Genomic DNA, 25,864 nt, shown 5'->3' with positions numbered 1-25,864 from the left:
GTCCTTGGCTTAGAAAATGTAAAAGAGTTGTGCTTTAAATAGAAGTTTAATTCAGTTTCAGCTAAAAATCTATCAAATAATCAGTTTTGTCCAACTAATACATTCATTTAATGAACACTCTGAATTCTCCCCAGGATGAGTGTTACCAACACTTGAATGCAGAAGAGGTCAACACTGTGGAGTGCATGAATGACACCATGATGTGGATGAACAGCCAGATGAATGCACAGAATAAACTGGCCATCACTCATGAACCCATTGTCAAAGTAGCAGACATAATTGCGAAAATTCAGGTACAGTTGTGATCAAAATTATTCAACCCCCACACAATTTTGGTGTTTTAGCAAGTTGGACATTTATTCCATATTCTGTTTATACTCATATCAAATAAAGATGCATTAAATAGAAAAATGCAACTTGAATTACAACATTATATTTTGTAACATACCAAACAGTGTCATTTCTCTTAATATCTCATTGACAAAATTATTCAACCCCTTGAAGATCATAACTCTTAGGAACAGAATTTGAACAAGGTCTTTTCAATCAGGTGTTGAAAACACCTGTAGATGTGATTAGAACCATAATGAGCAATAACTAAACTGATTGAAAAAGACTGTGACGCTCAGCTTCTTGTAGATGGTCTATGGTGTATTTGCAACATGGTGAAGTCCAGGGAGTGGTCAAAGAAGTCAAGAGATGAGGTAATTTCTCTTCATAAGAAAAGATATGGATATAAATGATAAATGGGTTGTACTTGAGCATTTCTACCTTCAAGGTACTCAAAGCGCTTTGACACTACTTCCACATTTACCCATTCACACACACATTCACACACTGATGGAGGGAGCTGCCATGCAAGGCGCCAACCAGCAACCATCAGGAGCAAGGGTGAAGTGTCTTGCTCAGGACACAACGGATGTGACGAGGTTGGTTCTAGGTGGGATTTGAACCAGTGAACCTCGGGTTGCGCACGGCCACTCTCCCACTGCGCCACGCCGCCCACATATAAGAAAATAGCAAAGCCATTACACATTCCAAGAGACACAGTTGGGAGCAGAATTCGCAAGTTTAAAGCTAAAGGCACAGTGGAAACACTACCTGGGCGTGGTGGAAAGAGGATGCTGTGTGCAACTGCTGTCCGGTATTTGAAGCGTACAGTGGTGAAAAACCCCCGGGTAACAACTGAGGAACTACAACAGGACATTGCAGAGAGGGGAACGTAGGTTTCGTCCCAGACAATAAGGCGCGCACTACGAGATGAAAGCCTCCAATGCCAGAACTCCCAGGCGCACCCCACTTCTGACTACCAGGCACAAGAAAAATAGACTCCAGTATGCCAAAAATCATCTGGACAAACCCCAAAGGATTTCGGAAACTGTTCTATGGAGTGACGAGACAAAACTGGAACTCTTTGGGCCTATGAATCAACGTGATGTCTGGAGGAGAAAAAATGAAGCTTACAAAGAGACGAATACCTTGCCTACTGTAAAGCATGGTGGGGGGTCAATCATGCTCTGCGGCTGTTTCTCTGCCTCAGGTACCAGGAATCTCCAGCGCGTTCAAGTCATTATGAATTCTATTTCCTACCAGGATATATTAGCTGCAAATGTCATGAAGACAGTGATGAAGCTGAGGCTTGGGAGACGCTGTACCTTCCAACAGGACAACGATCCCAAGCATACCTCCAAATCAACATCAGAGTGGTTGCAAAAGAAGGGCTGGAAGACTCTGGAGTGGCCTTCACAGTCGCCAGACCTAAATCCTATAGAAAACCTGTGGTGGGACTTGAAGAAGGCAGTTGCAGCACGCAAGCCCAAGAATATGAATGAACTGGAGGCCTTTGCTCAAGAGGAATGGGCTAAAATACCTGCAGATCGTTGCAAGAAGCTTGTGTCCGGTTATGTATCATGTTTGAAGAATGTAATTACTGCCAAAGGGTGTTCTATTAAATACTAAAGATTCATGTAACTAGGGGGTTCAATAATTTTGTCAATGAGATATTAAGAAAAATGTCCTTTTTTGGTATTTTGTAAAATACAGTGTTACAATTTAAGTTGCATTTGTCTATGTGACACATCTTTATTTGATATGACTATAAACAAAATACGGAATAAATGTCCAACTTGCTAAAACACCAACATTGTGTAGGGGTTGAATAAATTTGATCACAACTGTATATGGTGTCTATTGTTCTTGTGATCCAAGCTAACGGCAAAACACTTATGATTTTCAGGAAGTGCAGGATTTGTGCATCCCGGTGATCAACAGGTCCAAGCCCACCGTGGAAGAAGTACAGGAGATAAATGACAATGGCCACAAAGATAGCACTGCTGCCAAACAAGGTCCAGATGGCACGGGCGATGCAAAAGGACACCAGCAGACAAAATCCACTGCAAGAGAAATGGAATTGAACTGAAGATGATTGCACGGCATCTGAACATCAATCATCGCTATGACGACCATCAGCAACCATGTAGACAGTAGGGGTAGTCTTGCATAACCTGGGACCACTTCTCAATCCTTACCAGCCACAAATGTGGATTTAATGCCTTGTTTTTTTTCTCATCTTTTTTTCAGTTTACACTCTTGTGTCCATCATTTGTGTGACTACATTATAGTGTGCTTGTGCTCTCAATGCTTCGAAAAATTAAAAGAATAAACAATGCAACAAATCCAAATATTTCAACCCGTCTCTTGAAGGAGGCTTTTGCCTTCCGTGTCTTTTGTTGTAGTGTTATCAGTAAACCCCATAGCTGTACTGCTATACTGGTGTAATAAACAGTACCTGTTACCAAACTGTTTGTAATACATTCCAGGCTATGTTAAAGTATGCAGATTTTAAAGTCTATTTTATTATTTAACAAAAGCCACCACCATATTGAAGATTAAGAATGAAGAACACATTCCCTGTGGTGTCTGTAGGAAATGTTGATTTCCATATAGGATTTGAAGATGACAAAATAAACTCAGCTGTTAGGAAAACATATGTCAGTGTGCAATGATTGTATTTTTCTTAAAAGTTAAATATGTGCATGTTGAAATGCAGCAGGGGACAATTACTGAAAATGATCACCATCAAGCACTTCGAAAATCATGTACGGGGTGTGGTCACCATAGAAAGGGGCGTGGTTATGCGTGCCCGGACGATGACGTTACCACGCAGGTCGATGGGCGCACAATTTCAAAATGGACGCTACATTGAAATTTTGGAGGGGAACATAATCCGCCCTGCGCAGTGAGAACTGCTTTAGCGAATGTCGAAGATTAAATTTGCAGACGCTAACACGCGTCTTGAAAGACGAAAACCGGCACAATGAGCGGTTTATATGGCGACTGTATTGAGGTGAGTGTTCGGTGCTAACGGATGCTAGCTTGGACTGGCTTAAGCTTGCAGTGTGATGTTGACTTGTGTTGTTTTAGTTGCTACTTGTTGTGGTCATTTTTATGTTGTAATAGGTTAAAACCACAATTATTTCATGCTCAAGAAGTTATGACTGCTTAAGGTGTTTTTTTAAAACCTGAAATGTTCCTAACTTTGTGTTGAACACCCCCCTCGAATGAACATGTAGTATCGTCCACAAACACATTTTTGTTTATTTATTTTTGGGTCGTTTTCAAATGTAACTGGCAAACTATATAGTCTTACATACATATATGTATACGTACTCTCATTTAGGGTCGAATATCAAACATTTTCTTGAAAATAATGAGACGAAGTAGGTTGGCTGCCACCGGAGCCACTGTGTTGTGTTTCAATCATATGTGAACGACTGCTATATTTTTTTGTTTAATACAACCCGAAATACTTGTTGTTCAAAGCCGTCTTTACTGATACTAAAATATATATTTAAAATATGAGTCATTGTGTTGACCAAATAAAGTCAACACTGATACTTTATTCTATATACATCTATGATAAATCATTATTTAGTTATAATAATTAGCGTGTAAACCTTTCGTCACCTGTTTAATTTGACTGTGAAATGCGGCTGTCTTACTCATTACATGATTGGCTTAAGTTTACGGTGGCCCCATGGGACCAGCGGTGATCTTATTGTTGCCTCTCTAAATGCTGTTTGGAGACGGCTTAAGTGTTCTCTCTAGCGGGAAGAATGCCGGGATAATGAAAGGCTGTGGTTGGCCATCTGATGGCGTCAGGTGGTCTTGGCTGCTTTGGCCGTTAGCATTTGTTGTGGGCGGATTTCACCAGCAACACACCGTTGCTGGCTTGTTGGATCATCCCTTTTGGCGTCCATCATGTGGCAGAGTGGAGGCACCAGGTACCTGCAGGTTCTCAACTACCACTTCCAAAACTCCCAAAGCAGCACATATGAAGAAGATAGATTGTTTTTTACCCAGGATAACAACATTGAGGTATTATTTTTGTGTGTGTATTGGGATCAGATTGGAGATTTCTGAAGTGATTTATCAAAAATGGGGTGTTATCTAACAAAAATGTATCGAGGCATCAATATGTTTATTATTGTGGTTGCAGTTTTCGGTATTGTAGAACTGCACTGTTTCATACTGAGAGCTGTTTTAATATACAAAACAGGTTCATCTTAATACATTGGAAAATGCTGCACAAGTGATTTGTTTTCAGGAGCTTAGTCCAGAAGAGACCAAATACAAGCTCAAGATGTTTTGGCAGTTCATTAGAGGATGTAGTTTACAATATTCAACGATTCATTGAATTTGTCGTCCCAAAGTCTGATTAAATTCCAGAGGGAATCGTGCATTTTCTGCTGTTTCTCCGATTTGGAACAATCTCCCTCTGGTTATTCAAACTTCAGTCTCTTTAATGAGTTTCAAACACTGTTTTAAAACATGTTTTAACTCATTGGCTTTTAAACCAGAATGAAAGTTGTTATGTTTAGTCTATTTTTTTTTTTTTAAGTATTTATTCTTTTTTCAGTTGAATGTTCATTACACATGACTGTCTTTAGTTGTACCTTTTTTTTAATGTGCGTTTTGTGAAACCTTCATTGTTTTTTTTTATGTGCTGTGGAAATATTGGATTGGATTTTTGATCATTTTTCAAAATGAGAATTGACTGAATTTGGGGGTTGTATTGACTGTAAACAATAATGATCAATTTACCCCCGCCTACCGCCCGAATGCTGCTGAGATAGGTTCCAGCACCCCCCGCGAACCAGAAAGAGAATCGTGGTAGAAAATGGATGGATTGATGGATTATACATTTTTTAATGACTAAATTTCCCTCTGTTTGTAGTGAGTCTGCAGAATCATTTTTTTAATTTGAGTTACTGAAATATTATAATTTTCCTAAGATACAGATGTATATGTTCATTTATCAGTATGCAGCAGTGCTGTTCTACAATCCCCTTTTCCATTAGAGTTGGGAAATTGTGTTAGATGTAAATATAAATGGAATACAATGACAAGATATTTGATGTTCAATCTCATAAACTTTATTTATTTTTTGCGAATAATAATTAAATTAGAATTTCACGGCTGCAACACGTGCCAAAGTAGTTGGGAAAGAGCATGTTCACCACTGTGTTACATCACATTTTCATTTAAAAGCACTCAATAAATGTTTGGGAACTGAGGAAACTAATTGTTGAAGCTTTGAAAGTAGAATTATTTCCCATTATGGTTTTATGTAGAGCTTCAATCGTTCAACACTCCGGGGTCTCCGCTGTCGTATTTTACGCTTCATAATGCGCCACACATTTTCGATGGGAGACAGGTCTGGACTGCAGGCGGGCCAGGAAAGTACCCGCACTCTTTTTTTTACCAAGCCACGCTGTTGTAACACGTGCTGAATGTGGCTTGGCATTGTCTTGCTGAAATAAGCAGAGGCATCCATGAAAAAGACGGTGCTTAGATGGCAGCGTACAGTATGTTGTTCCAAAACCTGTATGTACCTTTCAGCATTAATGGTGCTTTCACAGATGTGTAAGTTACCCATGCCTTGGGCACTAATGCATCCCCATACCATCACAGATGCTGGCCTTTGAACTTTGGCTCGATAACAGTCTGGATGGTTCGCTTCCCCTTTGGTCCGGATGACACGATGTCGAATATTTCCAAAAACAATTTGAAATGTGGACTCGTCGGACCACAGAACACTTTTCCACTTTGCATCAGTCCATCTTAGATGATCTTGGGCCCAGAGAAGCTGGCGGCGTTTCTGGATGTTGTTGATAAATGGCTTTCGCTTTGCAGAGTAGAGCTTTAACTTGCACTTACAGATGTAGCGACAAACTGTATTTAGTGACAGTGGTTTTCTGAAGGGTTCCTTAGCCCATGTGGTGATATCCTTTAGAGATTGATGTCGATTTTTGATACAGTACCGTCTGAGGGATCGAAGGTCACGGTCATTCAATGTTGGTTTCCGGCCATGCCGCTTACGGGGAGTGATTTCTTCAGATTCTCTGAACCTTTTAAAGATATTATGGACCGTCTTAAAATCCCTATATTTCTTGTAATTGCGCTGTGAGAAACATTGTTTTTAAACTGTTTGACTATTTGCTCTTGCAGTTGTGGACAAAGGGGTGTACCTCGCCCGATCCTTTCTTGTGAAAGACTGAGCATTTTTTGGGAAGCTGTTTTTATACCAAATCATGGCACCCACCTGTTCCCAATTACCGTAGCCTGCACATCTGTGGGATATTCCAAATAAGTGTTTGATGAGCATTCCTCAACTTTATCAGTATTTATTGCCACCTTTCCCAACTTCCCTGTCACGTGTTGCTGGCATCAAATTCTAAAGTTAATGATTATTTGCAAAAAAAAAAAGTTTATCAGTTTGAACATCAAATATGTTGTCTTTGTAGCATATTCAACTGAATATGGGTTGAAAATGATTTGCAAATCATTGTATTCCGTTTATATTTACATCTAATACAACTTCTCAACTCATATGGAAACGGGGTTTGTGCACACACACACACACATACTCCAGCACCCCCTCGACCCCAAAAGGGATAAGCGGTAGTAAATGGATGGATGGAATTTTTAACAAAACCTCTGTGTTTTTGTCAGGTGATGCTTTGTACTGTATTCTTCTGTGACATAGCTTCCATCCTTACATTTTCTACTGCTTGTCCCTTACGGGGTTGCGGGGGATGCTGGAGCCTATTTCAGCTGCATTCGGGCGGTAGGTGGAGTACACCCTGGACAAGTCGCTACTTCATCGCAGGGCCAACACAGATAGACAGACAACATTCACTCTCACATTCACACACTATGGCCAATTTAGCGTTGCCAATCAACCTATCCCCAGGTGCATGTCTTTGGAGGTTGGAGGAAGTCGGAGTACCCAGAGGGAACCCACGCAGTCACAGGGCAAACATGCAAACTCCACACAGAAAAAACTTTATTATCAATCAATACATTTTTTTTCATCCAAAAGTCAGTAAAATGATTTGTAGACACAAATCCTTCCATCCAAGTTAAGTATTTATCAGAATACGATTTATTGGCCAAGTTTGTTTAACACAAAAGGAATTTGACTTTGTAGACTGCTCTCTTTGTTTAATGCAAGAAACAAAGATAAACGCAACAATTACAAGAGAGCACACTACTGTGGCAATTATCTCAGTAACCACAGCTGATAGGTAAACAAATTATAATAAAAAAAAAGGTTTACTATTTCAATCGATATTTATAATCTGAAAAAATGTAATATGCATTGTTTTTGTTTACTTTCCTTGCAGAATTATAATGTCTTCCAATTGCTCGGTAAAGGTGCCTTTGGATCCGTCTACCGAGCAAAGTCCATCAAGAGTGGTGTGGAGTATGCGATCAAAATGGTAAGTTAGTTGCCTGCAGTGTTAATGGCTTGGTTATAACCACATAATCACAGTAAGGAAAAGTGTAAAATAACACCCACACAGCTGTCATCGAATTATAGTCATGTGCTCCCCATAGGCCTGCTTGGCTTTCCCACAAACGTTATTGTGTTTGCAGATGACAGATTGACTATTCATCACAAATGCCTGTCAGGACATTTCTGTGGTGTTTTTTTGCAGATTAGGAAGGAGTCACTGCGAGAAAACGTCAAGCGTGTGAAAAGTGAGGTGGAGATTCACCGCCGTTTAAAGAATCCTTCTATACTTCAGGTAAAATCTTGCACAAACACATCTCATGTCAAGTGAATTCCACATTATTTTAGACTCTGGCTGGGATCACATTTGCTCACTCAGATCATTGAATGGTTACTTTTTTGGTCACAATTATAATCAGAAAAAAACACAGGATAGTGGTGTAACAATAAAATAGATTTAAAAAATGTAATTAGGTATTTCAATGATTTACTTATTCTCTGTTTTTAAAATCATTAAAATACCTGTTTTTAAAATCATTAAAATACCTAATTACATTTTTTTATTTTTTATTTTTTTTGATGATTTACTTATTCTCTGTTTTTACATCTCTCTGAGCTGCCACCTTATTGTGGTAGAGGAGTTTGCGTGTCCCAATGATCCTAGGAGCTATGTTGTCTGGGGGCTTTGTGCCCCCTGGTAGGGTCTCCCAAGGCAAACAGGTCCTAGGTGAGGGATCAGACAAAGAGCAGCTCGAAGACCTTTATGAAGATCCCAGGTCCCAGATTTCCCTCGCCCGGACGCGGGTCACCGGGGCCCCCCTCTGGAGCCAGGCCCGGAGGTGGGGCACGATGGCGAGCACAGCCCGAAGAGGCAGCGTGGGTCACCCCTCCAATGGGCTCACCATCCATAGCAGGGGCCATAGAGGTCGGGTGCGATGTGAGCTGGGCGGCAGCCGAAGGCAGGGCACTTGGCAGTCCGATCCTCGGCTACAGAAGCTAGCTCTTGGGACGTGGAACGTCACCTCACTGGGGGGTAAGGAGCCCGAGCTAGTGCGCGAAGTGGAGAAGTTCTGGCTGGACATAGTCGGACTCACTTCGACGCACAGCAAGGGCTCTGGAACCACTTCTCTCGAGAGAGGCTGGACTCTCTTCCACTCTGGCGTTGCCGGTAGTGAGAGGCGACGGGCGGGGTGGCAATTATTTTTGCCCCCCGGCTAAAAGCCTGCACGTTGGAGTTCAACCCGGTGGACGAAAGGATAGCCTCCCTCCGCCTTCGGGTGGGGGGACGGGTTCTGACTGTTGTTTGTGCTTACGCACCAAACAGCAGTTCAGAGTACCCACCCTTTTTGGGTACACTCGAGGGAGTACTGGAAACTGCTCCCCCGGGTGATTCCCTTGTCCTACTGGGGGACTTCAACGCTCATGTTGGCAACGACAGTGAAACCTGGAGAGGCGTGACTGGGAAGAATGGCCCCCTGGATCTGAACCCGAGTGGTGTTTTGTTATTGGACTTTTGTGCTCGTCACAGTTTGTCCATAACAAACACCATGTTCAAACATAAGGGTGTCCATATGAGCACTTGGCACCAGGACACCCTAGGCCGCAGTTCCATGATTGACTTTCTAGTTGTATCATCGGATTTGCTGCCTCATGTTTTGGACACTCGGGTGAAGAGCGAGGCAGAGTTTTCTACTGGTCACCACCTGGTGGTGAGTTGGCTGCGATGGTGGGGGAGGATGCCGGACAGACCTGGCAGGCCCAAACGCATTGTGAGGGTGTGCTGGGAAAGTCTGGCAGAGTCTCCTGTCAGAGAAAGTTTCAATTCCCACCTCCGGAAGAACTTTGAACATGTCACGAGTGAGGTGCTGGACATTGAGTCCGAGTGGACCATGTTCCGCACCTCTATTGTCGAGGCGGCTGATTGGAGCTGTGGCCGCAAGGTAGTTGGTGCCTGTTGGGGCGGTAATTCTAAAACCCGTTGGTGGACACCAGCGGTGAGGGATGCCGTCAAGCTGAAGAAGGAGTCCTATCGGGTTCTTTTGGCTCATAGGACTCCGGAGGCAGTGGACAGGTACAGACAGGCTAAGCGGTGTGCAGCTTCAGCGGTCGCGGCGGCAAAAACTTGGAAATGGGAGGAGTTTGGGGAAGCCATGGAAAACGACTTCCGGGCGGCTTTGAAGCGATTCTGGACCACCATCGGCCGCCTCAGGAAGTTGAAGCAGTGCACTATTAACACCGTGTATGGTGCGGATGGTGTTCTGCTGACCTCAACTGCGGATGTTGTGGATAGGTGGAAGGAATATTTCGAAGACCTCCTCAATCCCACCAACACGTCTTCCTATGAGGAAGCATTGCCTGGGGAATCTGTGGTGGGCTCTCCTATTTCTGGGGATGAAGTTGCTGAGGTAGTTAAAAAGCTCCTCGGTGGCAATGCCCCATGGGTGGATGAGATCCGTCCGGAGTTCCTTAAGGCTCTGGATGTTGTGGGGCTGTCTTGGTTGACAAGACTCTGCAGCATTGCGTGAACATTGGGGGCGGTACCTCTGGATTGGCAGACCGGGGTGGTGGTCCCTCTCTTTAAGAAGGGGGACCGGAGGGTGTGTTCCAACTATCGTGGGATCACACTCCTCAGCCTTCCCGGTAAGGTCTATTCAGGTGTACTGGAGAGGAGGCTACGCCGGATAGTCGAACCTCGGATTCAGGAGGAACAGTATGGTTTTCGTCCTGGTCGTGGAACTGTGGACCAGCTCTATACTCTCGGCAGGGTTCTTGAGGGTGCATGGGAGTTTGCCCAACCATCTACATGTGCTTTGTGGACTTGGAGAAGGCATTGGACCGTGTCCCTCGGGAAGTCCTGTGGGGAGTGCTCAGAGAGTATGGGGTATCGGACTGCCTTATTGTGGCGGTCCGCTCCCTGTACAATCGGTGTCAGAGCTTGGTCCGCATTGCCGGCAGTAAGTCGAACACATTTCCAGTGAGGGTTGGCCTCCGCCAAGGCTGTCCTTTGTCACGATTCTGTTCATAACTTTTATGGACAGAATTTCTAGGCACAGTCAAGGCGTTGAGGGGTTCCGGTTTGGTGGCCGTGGGATAAGGTCTCTGCTTTTTGCAGATGATGTGGTCCTGATGGCTTCATCTGGCTGGGATCTTCAGCTCTCACTGGATCGGTTCGCAGCCGAGTGTGAAGCGACGGAATGAGAATCAGCACCTCCAAGTCCGAGTCCATGGTTTTCGCCCCGAAAAGGATGGAATGCCATCTCCGGGTTGGGGAGGAGGCCGGTAAAGACACAATGTTACAGCATTTGTCAGCTGCCAAATTAGGAGCTTTTGTAACCTGTTTTGAAATGCTTCTATCATCATCATTTTTATATGCCAAATAATATATTGTGATTTATCATTATTACATGAGTCTGCAATATATATCCCATACTATTATTGTTGTTGTTGTTGTTATTAAATGTGGTGTATTTATTTAATATTCAGTTACACTTCTAATATATTGCAGCTGTATTCCTACTTTGAAGACAATACCTATGTCTACCTGGTGTTGGAGATGTGTCACAACGGAGCGATGGCCCACTACATGAAAAGCAGCAAAAGGCGTTTTTCTGAGACGGAAGGTTAGACATTTCATTGGATATCATTTTATTTACATATTGTGTATTGGGTGCCAAATAAAAATAGATATCACTTTTCCCTAAAGGAGGAAATCAGACTAAAACATGATTGATTCCAACTACTGAACCTCTTTTTTCAATGGTGTCCTTTGTGTTGTTTGCCACAGCAAGACACTTCATGCATCAACTAGTGAATGGGATGCTGTACTTACACTCTCACGGTATCTTGCACCGAGATCTCTCCTTGTCGAACTTGTTGTTGACCAAAGACATGGACATTAAGATCGCAGACTTTGGCCTGGCCACTCAGCTCAAACTCCCTGATGAGAAGCACTTGACCATGTGTGGGACGCCCAACTACATCTCCCCTCAGGTGGCCACACGCAGCGCTTACGGTCTGGAGACTGACGTTTGGTCTCTGGGCTGCATGTTCTATGCCTTCCTCATGGGCCACCCCCCATTTGACAGTGACACGGTCCCACACACGTTCTCCAAAGTAACCCATGTGGAATATAAAATGCCCACTCATGTTTCAATTGAGGCTCGGGATCTGATCCGTCAGCTGCTGCAGAAAGATCCCTCTCTTCGGCCCAGCCTGTCTGCGGTGCTGGACCACCCGTTTATGACCCAGAGCTTGCTGGGCAGGACCAAGGAGCTGGGCCTGGTCGATGATTGCACCATGGATAGTGGCGTAGCTACTTTCTCCACTGCCTGTACCTCCTCCACGTCGGGCAGCAGTGGCAGCCGCCATCAGAGGAGAACGAGGCACGTCATTAGCACAGCCCTGCCCAACCGAATTTCTGCGATCCCGAGATTTCCACTGCAGCAAAGCAGGGATGGTTTTGAGGATGGAGACCAGTGGCAGCAGTGGCCTCCACAGGACAGATTTTACAATGAAGATAGGGGCAGGGTGCGCCATGTAGGTGAAAGTAGTCCGTCTCACTTACACTACGTACGGAGGGCCCACTCCTCGGATCGCTCCAGCCCCCCAGGACCGCTCCAAGGACCTGGTCTGGCTGAGCAGGGCAGATGTCACTCAAAAGAATCTCTGACAGGCAAAGGAAGACTGGTCTTCCCTTTTTCCTCCACTCCTCATCCATTCTCAGAAAACGGCCGGATACTTTCACCTCCTGTCAAGCAGTCTGCAGAGTAAATACACTTTTTTTCTTTCTTTTCTAATTTAATTAGACTCTAGGTGTTTAATTCTGCTCTTTTGTTTTGCAGCTCTGCGTACGTGTTGTCACCACAGACAGCACATCTACCAAGCCTTCATAATCAGGACATGGAGGGAGTTACTAACTGGCCAAATAATGATGGTAAACTCATCTTCTCCATGTCTATAAACACAGTAGACTTAGTGATACACTGAAAGAAGTGTATACATGGTTCAAGTATAGGAAGAAAGGTGTAATTGAAATTAAAATCATTAAAGTCATTAATCTTATGATGCAAAAGTACATCAGACAGTTGTCGTGGTGAAGGGGATAAGGTGTAATTCTGTGAGAAAATGTTACATATTTTTACAAGCAGAGATTTGTAAAAAGTAGTAAAAAACAAACATGTAATTTTTAAAGGAAACATTTTTCATAGTTTTTTGTAAGTGGATTCAAATAATTGTTGGAGAATTGCGTTTTAATATCACCAAAATAAGTTTTAATGTTAAAAAATTTAAGAGAATAACGTAGTACAAATATTATTACTTTTAATATCACTACTTAAAAAAACATACATATACAAAATTAAAGTTGCACTATCAGGAGATATTTTATTTATTATTTTAGTATATATTTTATTCCAGAATTTAATGAAAAATATATTTGCTAAGTTTAAAAAAGTATTTTAAATTCTGAAGTTGTCATACATTTTTGTCAAAGAGGTGCAAAATATATGTATTGGTGTGTTGACCAGATAACCCCATCGTCTAATTGCATAATTAGATCTGATCTGACCAAGTCTATGGGCATGAACTGATGCTCCCTCGTTTTCCCCTAGGTAGCTCTTATATTTTGCTCTTTGTTTTTCTTTCCTACCATCTTCCTGTTTAAATATTCATAAAATCCTGTTTGGTACTTCAGCATAGTTTCTGGTCTTTTGCAGCTTTTGTAGTATTCTGCAACACAGACAGTCTCATTATGATGTTTGATTGAGGGCGAACAAGTAGCGCCTAGTTGTGGCCGTCCAAATAAATAAATGTATTGGAAACACTATTCAGGGAAAAACAAGTTTTAACATTACAGTATCAATGTTTTTTAGGGACTAAAGTCTTAATATTGGATCCAAAAGGTCCACCTGCATTAAGTTGAGGTTGTCAAGTTGTCTTTTTTTTCCGCTGATGGGAGTTAAAACTAATAGCTTCAAGTCATCCAATCACAGTAAAATATAAAACTACAGCTGAAGAAGATTCTGACAAAAATGTTCATTCCTCTCTCAGGTTGTGCCCACAGACCTGCAGCTCACTTTCAGCCCCCTCACTGCTCCTCGTCCTCATCATCATCACAGCTCCCCTCAGCTAAAGCCAGCGTGGACAAGCAGAAGAAAACTCTGAGAGATCTGGTCCTGCCTCTGTGTACCTCCAGGCTGAAGCCTATCAGATTGCAGACTAAAAATAATGCCATTGTAAGATGTTTCTGCTGGCATTGTGCTTTGTGGATGTCTCTGTTTTTAATCCATGTCTGTCTCTTTGCAGGTGAGCATCTTGGACAAAGGCGAGGTTTCCATAGAGCTCTTGTTCCAAAATGGACAGGACAGGGTTAAAGAAGTCCTTTCGATTTCTTCTGATGGCTCAACTGTGAGCTTTTTATCCCATGGATTCATTCTTTTACCTCACATTTACATCTACAGTTCTAATGTGCCATTTCCTGCAGGTGACAGTTTACCAGCCCAATGGAGGTAAAGGGCTGGGAGGGAAAGGGCCTCCACCCCCCCAAAAGATACTTTTGTTTTCAGCTATGATGAGCTTCCAGGTTAGTATGTATATTGTACATGTGAGCACACTAGGCTTGTTTGCTATACTGGGACTAACAAAGTAATAACTACCGTAATTAAAAAACTATGTTTTATTGCAAACAGCAGGCTGAATTCCAGCTACCTATCTTCTCTCTTGCGAAAACATGTCTCTCTGTTCACACTCCACCGATAAGATTTACTAGTTCTCCACCAATCACCTTGATGGTGTGGTACGTTAACGTACATGAGAACACTGAACATCGTATTAACATTAACACAAGCAGGTCGTCACAATGCGTATATACCACATAAGGCTGGTTTGGACTGTTGGCATATTAGCGAAGTCAAATAAGCCTAATGCAAGATAATTGACTGAATTTCGTAAAACTCCTTTCTACAAACTTTTTTAGCTTGAACAGTGGGTCTTTTACTTATCTATCTAGCCTTGGTAGTGTTTATTGTATCTAATTTAGTAATTGTATTTATCTTAAAGCACAGACTAGGAATAGCAACAGTACATCATTAAGTATTTAATACAACAACTATAGCACTTTCTCTTTTATCCTAGCCTAGTCTTAGATTATGGTAAGTTACATGTAATCAATTTAGTGTTATCATAAGATTTTCTGTTAAAATAAAGCCAATATTGACACTTTTTGTGTCCCCTTTTTTCAAAAAGTATGGAAACACATGCATAAAGTCTTGGTATTGGGACATCACAAGAGCACACACACTTTCAACGGTACTTGTACTCAATTAGTGTGTGTATGTTGTGTTAGAAAAATACTGGAGGAAGTACCAGTATGCCTCAATGTTCGTTCAGCTGGTGAAGTCCAAGACCCCCAAGGTGACCCTCTACACCACGTACGGCAAGGTCATGTTGATGGAGAACTCTCCCAACGCTGACCTGGAGGTCAGCTTCTATGATGGTGAGTTTACATGTGGGATTATATCAAACTCATGCATATTTGTAGAATTTATGCTCGTCTTAATATTTTTCCATTAGGTTAATCACACTTTTAAATGTAGATAAATCACAGTAAACTATTTCCTTGCATAATGTCAAATTAACTGAAAAAAGACCCCAATATTTTGACACAAATGCAATTTTATTGTCAGAATGTCATACAAAACGTTAAAATTTTTTTAAAACTTGAATTCACGTCATTTCTTAACCGTTTAACATACCAACGGAGTGTACTTTAAAGTTAAATTATCTTTGCGCTGACATATGCATTGACCTGATGACTGATTGCATAACAACCAGCGCCGCCTTTCAGGTAACTCGTGGTTAAGATAAAGGATGTTTTGTGCACTTCAAATAATTAATAACATGATTAAACTCTGTTTATACTTACTTATTGCAAAAAAATGATTAATCAGATGCGTTAACTTTGATAGCGCTAATTAATCGTCATACATGGATGATGAGTCCACATAAGTGCCCTTATCTAATTTATTTTTAAATGTCAATCATTAGATGTATTTATTCATGTGTAAATGCTTAGATACCCAATACATACATTGTTCACAGTAATGCTCCTTTAAAGCCCCCAAAATGTATTAATCCATCTGATCGATCTGACCAATCTAAGTCTATGAGCACAAACTGATGAATCCTACTTGGATGAGTGGAGAAACGTCTTCTAAGACAAACAAACAGTCCCGTTGCGATCGTTTGAATGCCCTGAGATCAATCCATCTACTTTTTTTTAATGTATATATTTTTCTATTTGCAACCAAAAATCATTTGTTCATGAATATATGTATATTTTATTTGTGTGTAAATGCTGAGACATAAGCAGTGACACTACACAGAAATTATTTTTTGGATCTTTTGGGAAAATATTCATTCATCAACAGAGGGACAAAACTGTTTTTCCTGTAATTAAATTTATGTATTTATTTTAAATAATGTCATAATAAGATAAGCATTCCCACTAATGCTTATATGGCATTATAAGTCAAAGAAAGATGACAATATCTTGAAAATCAAAATGGTTTGCATTATTTGTGGTGAATTCTCTAATGTTCTGTGATGAGCATGATTTAAACAAGATGATTGATTTTTGCCACACAGGAGCGAAGACCCATAAGACATCTGAGATGATTCGAGTTGTGGAGAAGAGCGGGAAATCATGCACTGTGAAGGGCGAGGCAGGGCTTAGCGCTCTGAGCCCCGACAGCCGCACCTATGTGGAGCTGTCTAATAAGGGACACAGCATCTGTCTCTCCTTGGAAGCCGCCATTAAACTGGAAGAGGAGCGGAGCCCTGAGAATTTGACTCTTTTTCCCATCACCCTCAGAAGGTGACTTAACACGACTCCAACTCATTCTTTTTCTTCTCCAGTCGGCACCAAAACTCTGACATTTTTTTTTTTTAAGGAGGCCAGTCAATTCAACAACGTCATCGTCGTTGTCATCATTGCTTCACTTCCAGCCGACCGCTCCTGATCCAACTTCACCTCCTCAACCCCCTGAGATCACTCCTTCAGTAAGTCTATGTTGCAAGTGCGCATTCTAATTGTCAACATTCATAACGTGTGTGTGTGTGTGTGTATATGTGTGTGTTTGCGTGTGTGTGTAGATGATCGCCTACGACTTCACCTCGGCCAGCCTGAGTCAGAAAAGCTTTCCCGCACACGTCCAGCAGAACACAGGCAATGTGGTCTTGTCCACTTTTGTGCGGGATATTGGCTGGGCCTCACAGGTATTTCATTAAGAGGCCTAAACGAGCATAAACGACCATTTGTGATCTGCGTCAATCAATCAGTTAGTTAAAACCTTATTTGTATTGCACCTTTCAGACATAAAATGAAGCACAAAGTGATTTACTTTTAAAAACATTTTCAATACAGTGCCTCTTGCCCTCATTGCACAAACGCAAGCTCAAACAGTCAGCCCCCCAACCCTTTGCCCCCCATATGTGGCTAAAAAACATTTATGTGGCTGAGCATAGAGAGTCTAGGTGAGAAAACACTATCTTATGGAGCCCAGTGCACAAGGAGCAGCATGACGACGGGACACGAGCGCACACCGTGGGAGCCATGAGACAGTGCCACAGCAGCTGTGGCCCCCAGTGCAGAGTGCTCCCACTGAGGAAAGGCTGGAAATAACCCTATACAACTAAAGTATAGTAAGATGATAAAATACAATGAATGAAATCTATTAATACAATGCAATATAGTGCAATACAGTTGATTATTTTATAAATCTTAAGTTAAAAACTAAATAAAATTATTTAAATTGTCATTTGATGAATATTAGCTAATAACTACAGAATTAACATAGTTAAAATAATAATGAAATAATAAAAATATTAATTAAACGCCAAGTTTAAAAGGCATGCCTTGAGCTTGTTTTTAAAAATCTGAACATTCTCTAAAGCCCTGAAACCGTTCGACAGGCCGGTTCCACATATTCCATTATAGCAGTGGTTCTCAACCTTTTTCAGTGATGTACCCCCTGTGAACATTTTTTTTAGTTCAAGTACCCAATGATCAGAGCAAAGCATTTTTGGTTGGAAAAAAGAGATAATGAAGTAAAATACAGCACTATGTCATCAGTTTCTGATTTATTTAATTGTGCAAAATATCGTGGTCTTTCTTGAACTATTTGGAAAAAAATACATAAAAATAACCAAAAACTTGATTACAAATAAAAAAGTGATTACAATTATAAATAAAGATTTCTACACATTGAAGTAATCATCAACTTAAAGCGCCCTCTTTGGAGATTGCAATAGAGATCCATCTGGATTCATTAACTTAATCTTAAACATTTGCTCACAAAAAAGAAATCTTTAACATCAATATTTATGGAACATGTCCACAAAAAATCTAGCTGTTAACACTGAATATTGCATTGTTGTATTTTTTTTTCACAGTTTATGAACTTACATTCATATTTTGTTGAATATAATTATATTTATAAAGGATTTTTTAATTGTTATTTTTTAAATATTTTTAAAAAATGTTACGTACCCCTTGTTATCCCTTCAAGTACCTCCAGGGGTATGTGTACCCCATTTGAGAACCACTGCATTATAGGAATGATGCCTCTCCGTTGGTCTGAGTTCAGACTTTTGGAATAGTTAGGAGGCCGGTGCCAGAAGACTTCAGGAACTGTGAGGGCTCATATAATAAAAGCAGCTTGGAAACATAAGAAGGCCCAAGACCATTGAAACATTTAAAAACCAATACAAAAAACTTGATTCTGAAGAACACAAGAAGCCAAAGCAGTGATTTGAAAACCGATGTAATGTGGGCCCGCCTACCGGTCCTCGTCAGCACACAAGCGACTGACTTTTAAAGTAGTGGTTTTATACTCTTTTTAGGAAGACCAGAGAGCAGGTCATTAAGTTAGCCAATGCTGCTGGTAATCCTAGTTCATTTTAGAATTTAATTTAAAATATTGTTGGTTTGATTTTAAATCTCTTAAGGGATTAGCGCCACAATATATGTCAGACCTTTTAAAAATGTACACCCCCACAACATCTCTGAGGTCAGCTGACCAGTTTCTTATTGTCGTCCCAAAAAACAGTTTAAAATCCACGTTTTTAAAACATTTTTACTCTTTGGCTTTTAAACCAATATGAGAGTTGTGTGATTTTAATCTATTTTATTTTCTTTGGTGTATTTTATGTATTTATTATTTTATAGTTAAATGTTTTGTATCATTGACTCTCCTAATATTTATATCTCAACTTCCGTGCAGAACTTTTAATGTTTTTTTAAATGTGCTACATAAATAAAGTGGATTAGATTGGATGATCAACATTATAACACAGTAGGAAAGTAGGCCTAAGTATTCATTAAAACACAGCATACAAGTAAATTTAATAGTTTTGGCTGCTGTAACATTACACACAGTTTGAACTGTAACACTGTATTTGAATATAGGAAAATAAAACACTGCACTTTAACCAAGTGATTCTTTGGCGTACCACTGGATGGAGGCCACAGCATTAGCTCTCCGTGTTGGCCTGAGTGAGAATGGAGTGGACTATGTTTTTAAGATGATAAACCCCTATTTTATTTTACTTATTAGTTCCTATTATTTTATTGTGTGGGACAAAACCAAGCTCAGAGTAAATAATTGTTCACTTGTGAAGATGGACTAAGAGAAAGTAACTATACTTTTGGCAAATGTTTATCTCCATGGGCCTCGGGGCTGATAATTGAAATGTCAGTCTTGACCTGGTTAAACTGGGGAAAATGTTCTAACATCCAATATTTAATATCTAAAATAACATTTGGAAATTGCATCCATTGGTATTGTGCCATCAGGAGACATGGAAATGTACAGTTGTGTGTCATCAGCATAACTGTGGAAGTTGATTCCACGTCTCCGGTATAGCTCGGTTGGTAGAGTGGCCGTGCCAGCAACTTGAGGGTTGCAGGTTCGATTCCCGCTTCCGCCATCCTAGTCACTGCCGTTGTGTCCTTGGGCAAGACACTTTACCCATCTGCTCCCAGTGCCACCCACACTGGTTTAAATGTAATTTAGATATTGGGTTTCACTATGTAAAGCGCTTTGAGTCACTAGAGAAAAGCGCTATATAAATATAATTCACAAATTCACACACACTCCTGGTGACAGCGCCAAGAAGGAGCTTCTAAGGATTGAAAAGAACAGGCTCTAAAATATGTTGTCTCCTCAGCTGACAAGTGGGGAAGTGTGGGTGCAGTTCAACGACGGCTCTCAGATGGTGGTTCAGGCGCAAGTGTCCTGCATCATGTACACGTCTCCTGAGGGATGCGTCACCAGGTGAGCCCACTTCCTGCACACATTGTTGACGCTGTGAATGTCATTACCTGAAATCAAACTTTTTCCTGCAAGGGCCGCAACATAAATATTTAAAGAGGAGAGTGGGCTTGATACATTTTGTACACTAACACTACGGTGTGGGGCGGCATGGCTCGGGTGATAGAGCGGCCGTGCTAGTAACTTGAGGGTTCCTGGTTTGAGCTCCACTTCCGCCCTCCCCGTCACTCACTTTGTATCTTTGGGCGAGATACTTTACCCACCTGCTCCCAGGGCCGCCCACACTGGTTGAAATGTTATTTAGATAATGGGTTAAACTATGGAAAGCGCTTTGAGTCAGGAGAGAAAAAGCGCTATATAAATATAATTCACTTCAATGCTAAAATTAATACAATATAGGCCAATCAGCATTATCTGAACAAAACATCCATCATTTAGCTTTGTGCTATTAAAAAAAAAAGTTAGTGCCCCTTGGTATTATATTATTATTTGTTACTTATTATTATTCTGACAACTAAAGTCTTTTATATATCCTGCAAGAAATGTGCACACATGTTCATCATGACAGGCCGCATAGTAAGACACACAGGTCGTCAGTCATTTTGGTTTACGGGTCCCATCTTTGGGAGGATTTGGCCCAGTTCCATATTTTTTTTTGTCATTTTGTATGTGTTGATTTTGTCTTCAAAATGAGCCACGGGCACCACGGCCTTTCATGCAGTATACTGCTGTTGACAGGAGCAGACTTTGATTAGAGAGAGGGTAATCTTTCCAACAAGTTCATTTTGTAACTGTCATAATCATTTGGAGTGCAAAGGAAAGTGAATAGAAAACAGTTCTTGTAAAGTTCCTTGCCTTCAAACTTGTCCAATCACTGCACATTTTGGCCAAGCATCCTCATTTTCAGTAATGGCGCTTAAACAATCCATCTAATCAGGCTTCAGACCCCCTAAAATAGGCCGAGCTGTACTCTGGTACACCTTGGACGAGTCAACACCACATAAACAGTCACCCAGGAAAGAGATTTGAAGCCAGCGAAACCAAACAGCAAATTGTCAGGTATTTACATTATTAAAAGTGATAGTGTTTGTTAGTTTTCTGAGAAACAGCATTTTCATCACAATTAATTATGAGTTAACTATAGACAATGCAGCCCTGGTAAACATATCTCAAGTCTTTATGGCTCCAAGGCCCAATTCTTGTATTCACTCGCAGCACAGAACCTCTTGTGGTTCCTTATACAGGGCTAAGCCTTCTGGGTAATATAGTTTATAAATATCCAGCACAGCGACTCTCTCACTTTCTTGTTTTCTCTCGATATAAAAAACAAAAAACAACTAACACATTGTTAACCTAATGCAGCTACTGCCATCTAGTGGACATACGTGCAACATGTAGAAGAGAACACTGAGCTAGCTCGTTTACGCATCACTTGATTACTGTGGCGGGCCGTGCATTTCCCACCTAGACCTTCAGTGATGTCCGACTTCAATGAATACATCTCAAAATACCATCATTCATGTCACCACATGACCATTGCTGGAGAAATACTATACAGAAACACATTTACACACTACCGGGTATTGAATCACCACCAACAGTGTAGATAACGGGTTGTTTTCTGGCGCATTTTAAAATCAGTAAACCCTCAGCAATTAAAACATATCTTATGTGGTACTGTCAAAATTCCCATCCATCCATCCATTTTCTACCGCTTGTTCCCTTTTGGGGGACGCGGGGGGCGCTGGCGCCTATCTCAGCTACAAAATTAAAATAGCAAAAACATATTAAACGTGGAAATATAAAGAAATAACATTTCTGACCTCACAGACTGTAGCACTCATTCGCGCTTCCGGGGTTAGCCGACATCCTCTCACAAGATGTAGTTTCTCTTTAAATATACTTCTTGAAAATAGCCTTGCAAATATATGTGTTGTCTTGTCTAATCATAAAAGATGCAGACGAGGCGTGTTGGCTGACTTCTTAAAGTTTACTCCATAGTGTGCTCATCAAAAACATGCAGCTACTGCACATGCTCGGCACTACTGTGGCATGCTGGGTAATGGAGTTCTTATGTTACCTAGTTCATAACATCACAAATATAAGGCCTTATTGACATCAACTTAACAACTCGTTATCTGATTGGCTATCGCAACTGTCTATCAACTGTTCGTGTCCGTTCACTTGGAGTGCACAGATGCCCACATTGTTGATTCTGAAGGCTTTGGACAGATTTCGTACAGCATGGCAACATAAGCTAGCTGAATTCTGATTTGATAAAAACTCTATAACCTAACAACAATAGCCCTGGAAGGAGCATAATATGTCATGGAGAATATTAATACTTTTAAATATTTATGGAAAGTAAAAAAAAAAAATTTAAAAAAAATTATGATCATGATTTCTGGTTATGTTAGGCCAGCAGAGAAGGCATTGCTGGCCCTGACAGCACACCGCTGCTTGATAAACTTTCTGTTGCAGTGATAATTGTAATACATATTTTTAATTCCTTGATTTAATACATTTGTATTATCTGATTTGTGTATTTATCATATTTTTCGGACTATAAGTCGGAGTTTTTGTCATAGTTTGGCCAGGGGTGCGACTTATACTCAGGAGCGACTTATTTGTGAAATTATTAACACATTACCGTAAAATATGAAATAATATTATTCAGCTCATTCACGTAAGAGACTAGACGTATAAGATTTCATGGGATTTAGCGATTAGGAGTGACAGATTGTTTGGTAAACGTATAGCATGTTCTATGTGTTATAGTTATTTGAATGACTCTTACCATAATATGTTACGTTAACATACCAGGCAGATTCTCAGTGGGTTATTTATGCGTCGTATAACGTACACTTATTCAGCCTGTTGTTCACTATTCTTTATTTATTTTAAATTGCCTTTCAAATGTCTATTCTTGGTGTTGTGTTTTATCAAATAAATTTCCCCCAAAAATGCGACTTATACTCCAGTGCGACTTATATACCGTATGTTGTTTTCCTTCTTTATTATGCATTTTTGGCAGGTGTGACTTATACTCCGAAAAATACGGTAATTATTTAACATAACAAATTATTCATGTATCCCCCGAAGAGTGAAGGAAGCCTGGTTTTGTATGTAGATGTTAATAGGGATGTGCTTTACTTTTTAAGCGATCTTGGTTATACATTATATTAGAAACAGCTTTGAACTAGAAACAAGTTTTTTTCACGGCAGAAAAAAAAAAAAAGGCTAATAAATATTAGATACATTTTTCAGTGAATTATGTATGACTTGAATGAGTTCTGGTATTTTGTTTACATCATCTCACAAGATGTTGTGTGTCCTAACATACGTACTGCATGTGTGTTCCATGCAGGTACAAACAGAACGAGAATTGTCCGGAACACTTCAAGGAGAAGCTAAGCTGTCTCCCCACCATCATCGAACATTTGGCCAAACATGCATCACTTCCATCACGACAACCACGTTAGCATTTAAAAAAACTATTTTGTCTGTGTTTCTCTGCTTTTATACTTGTACAGAAGATTATGAAAATATTTAATTTTTTACGAGGGAATTATTGTTATTGTGTTGGCCTCTTCAGAAATGCTCTGCCGTAGTAATGGAATGTGCTTATTCATCAAGCTGGGGACCAATAAATGTCTGGAGAACGAAAGCTACACTATGCCTTCAAAGCTGTCGGCAGTGACACAACACACAAACACCACATTTTCACGTATTTATTTCAGCCTCTGTTAGTTGACTTGTTTGATTTGAGCTTTGTAGATTCCTGTTGAATTACAACAATGATACCGCAGCACGGCACTGGACCATGTAAGCTTAGGCGTAATGTGTATGTGTATGTGTATATATATATATACACACACACACACTGTACATGACACCCAAGGAGTAAACATTTGGAGGTGGAAGCAGGCTGGTGTGTACAGGTTCACCAATTATGTCTTGTCCAAGTACACAACTCAGACACAAGCGTGTGTTCATCCCACTCCAGGAAGTGTGTATTTCCTTGAAAAATGACATTGAGTGCTGGTGAAATGGTCCCACTACTGAATGAGGAAACAAGCCTTCTCAGGAACCACATTTGGCAGTTTTATGTTCGTCTATCCCTTTTACCACCATGTTTGTTGCCAGTAAACACTTTGTTCACGTGCCCACTTTTATACAAAACATAAAATCCATAAAATCTCAGCAAAAGAAATTAATCTTAGTAAACCAAAAATATATACAAAAAGATAATTTGCCACCCCAGGGATGAATTTAATTCCTAATTGTAGTACGTTATACTAATGTAATACAATTGTGTTCATTGAAGTAGTCTATTTGATTTTAGTGTGTCCTTTACAGCAGCAGACCATTTTGTTCAATTGTGTGTGTGTGTGTGTGTGTGTGAATCCAATCTATTCATCTTGCTACTTTCTTCATTGACTCTCCTTAAAGAGTTGGAATAAATGTTCTTCTGAACACATATAAAGTTGTGTCCTCAGGAGAGTAGACAAGAAGACAAAAAAAAGTGCTTTGGAAGTCTTGCTGAGTGGGAAACAGATGGAATGTTGGAGATGGAATCTTCTGATTGGTCGCACCGAGGCTTTTCTTCTCAGCTGTGATGGCACTCACAAACATCTCTCCATTCAAACTAACCATTCACTTTAGGCCCTATTCTCCTGATAAGTGTTTTTTTATGTGGTTGGAGGTACGCACATTACACCTTAGAGTTTCTTTTATCACTTTATTATGTGTGGTGTACACTGCATCCAAACTTCAAGTGCAATATGTTTCACCTTCCAGGGGCGCTGGACGTATTGCAGCCTCACAAGTGCTAAAGATCAAAAGACTTAAATCAAGAAAACATTTTTTCCCACTTAATCACATTGGAGAGTAGGGCCTTTTGTGCAGGGGAGTCATTCATACGCGCACACACACACGAAGGGATCATACATTGCACATCAAGTGGCATGTCTGACAAACAGCTCCCAGTAGGAATGTGTTTGCTGCCAGCGAGAAGCTGGGCTGTAGCAAACACTTGCCAGCTTCACATTACAGTACTAATAAAGTCTCGTTAGACACAAGCAAAAGTACAAAATCAAAGCCCAGAAAGAAAAGAAAGCTTGACACCCAATCACCATCATTTGCAAAAACTACAAAGGAAAATGTTGTGATTAGATTATATTATCAATAACATAATTATTATGAATATAATTCATTGTTATTGTCACCGTGGTAACGTCACTGGGAGGAAGCCTTGGTGGCTATCGTGGACACGCAGTGCTGCTGGAAGTTGGGCGAGTTGCAGCCCAGTCTCTGACGTGGGCTCTTCAGTCCTGCGCCGTTGCCCTCCACGATCCACGGGTTGGCGCCACAGCAGCAGCAGGCAGGGGCCGGCGTAGTGGAGGCGGAGCCTGGGGCGCTCAAGTCGGGGGGGCTGTGGCTCTGGAGGACGCTACTGATGTGGTTGAGCAGGTCGTTGAAGAATTCGGGGACGCCTTCGTAACCTGGACGAGCAGCTGGGTGTCAGCCAAGCAGTTTCATTTGACTTTGATGTACTTCACAGAAGTCAGTGTACAACTTGGGTCCATTTACTAACTGAAAATGAGTGAACGCACAGCCATTATATTATATATATTATCTTATTTTACTTCCATCCATCCATCCATTTTATACCGCTTATTCCCTTACGGGGTCGCGGGGGGCGCTGGCGCCTATCTCAGCTACAATCGGGCGGAAG

General features: G+C 40.9%; 2 protein-coding genes across 3 annotated transcripts in view; one reads left to right on the top strand and one right to left on the bottom strand.

Annotated features, from left to right (window-relative positions):
- Positions 1 to 3,133: 3,133 nt before the first annotated feature.
- plk4 (polo-like kinase 4 (Drosophila)) lies at positions 3,134 to 25,262 on the top strand. Its single transcript, XM_061895177.1, is given in 16 exon segments — positions 3,134 to 3,346; positions 7,689 to 7,784; positions 8,004 to 8,093; positions 11,304 to 11,418; positions 11,583 to 12,564; positions 12,640 to 12,731; positions 13,847 to 14,031; positions 14,102 to 14,203; positions 14,280 to 14,313; positions 14,316 to 14,378; positions 15,141 to 15,290; positions 16,442 to 16,670; positions 16,747 to 16,855; positions 16,949 to 17,071; positions 20,024 to 20,130; positions 23,495 to 25,262. Coding segments are annotated over 16 exon segments (2,622 nt in total). The 5' UTR covers positions 3,134 to 3,316; the 3' UTR covers positions 23,610 to 25,262.
- itpk1b (inositol-tetrakisphosphate 1-kinase b) overlaps positions 23,844 to 25,864 on the bottom strand; it is a 68,954-nt gene continuing 66,933 nt past the window's right edge. For both annotated transcript variants that reach the window (XM_061895182.1, XM_061895181.1), the window contains one exon: positions 23,844 to 25,631. In XM_061895182.1, coding sequence (XP_061751166.1) covers positions 25,366 to 25,631 — 266 coding nt within the window. In that variant the 3' untranslated portion in view covers positions 23,844 to 25,365. The remainder of the gene's footprint in view (positions 25,632 to 25,864) is intronic.

The sequence above is a fragment of the Nerophis ophidion genome, linkage group LG03, assembly GCF_033978795.1.
Source record: "Nerophis ophidion isolate RoL-2023_Sa linkage group LG03, RoL_Noph_v1.0, whole genome shotgun sequence".
In the NCBI taxonomy this organism is placed as follows: domain Eukaryota; kingdom Metazoa; phylum Chordata; class Actinopteri; order Syngnathiformes; family Syngnathidae; genus Nerophis; species Nerophis ophidion.
Note: the sequence above shows the minus strand (reverse complement) of the source record. Positions and strands in the feature narration are given on the sequence as shown.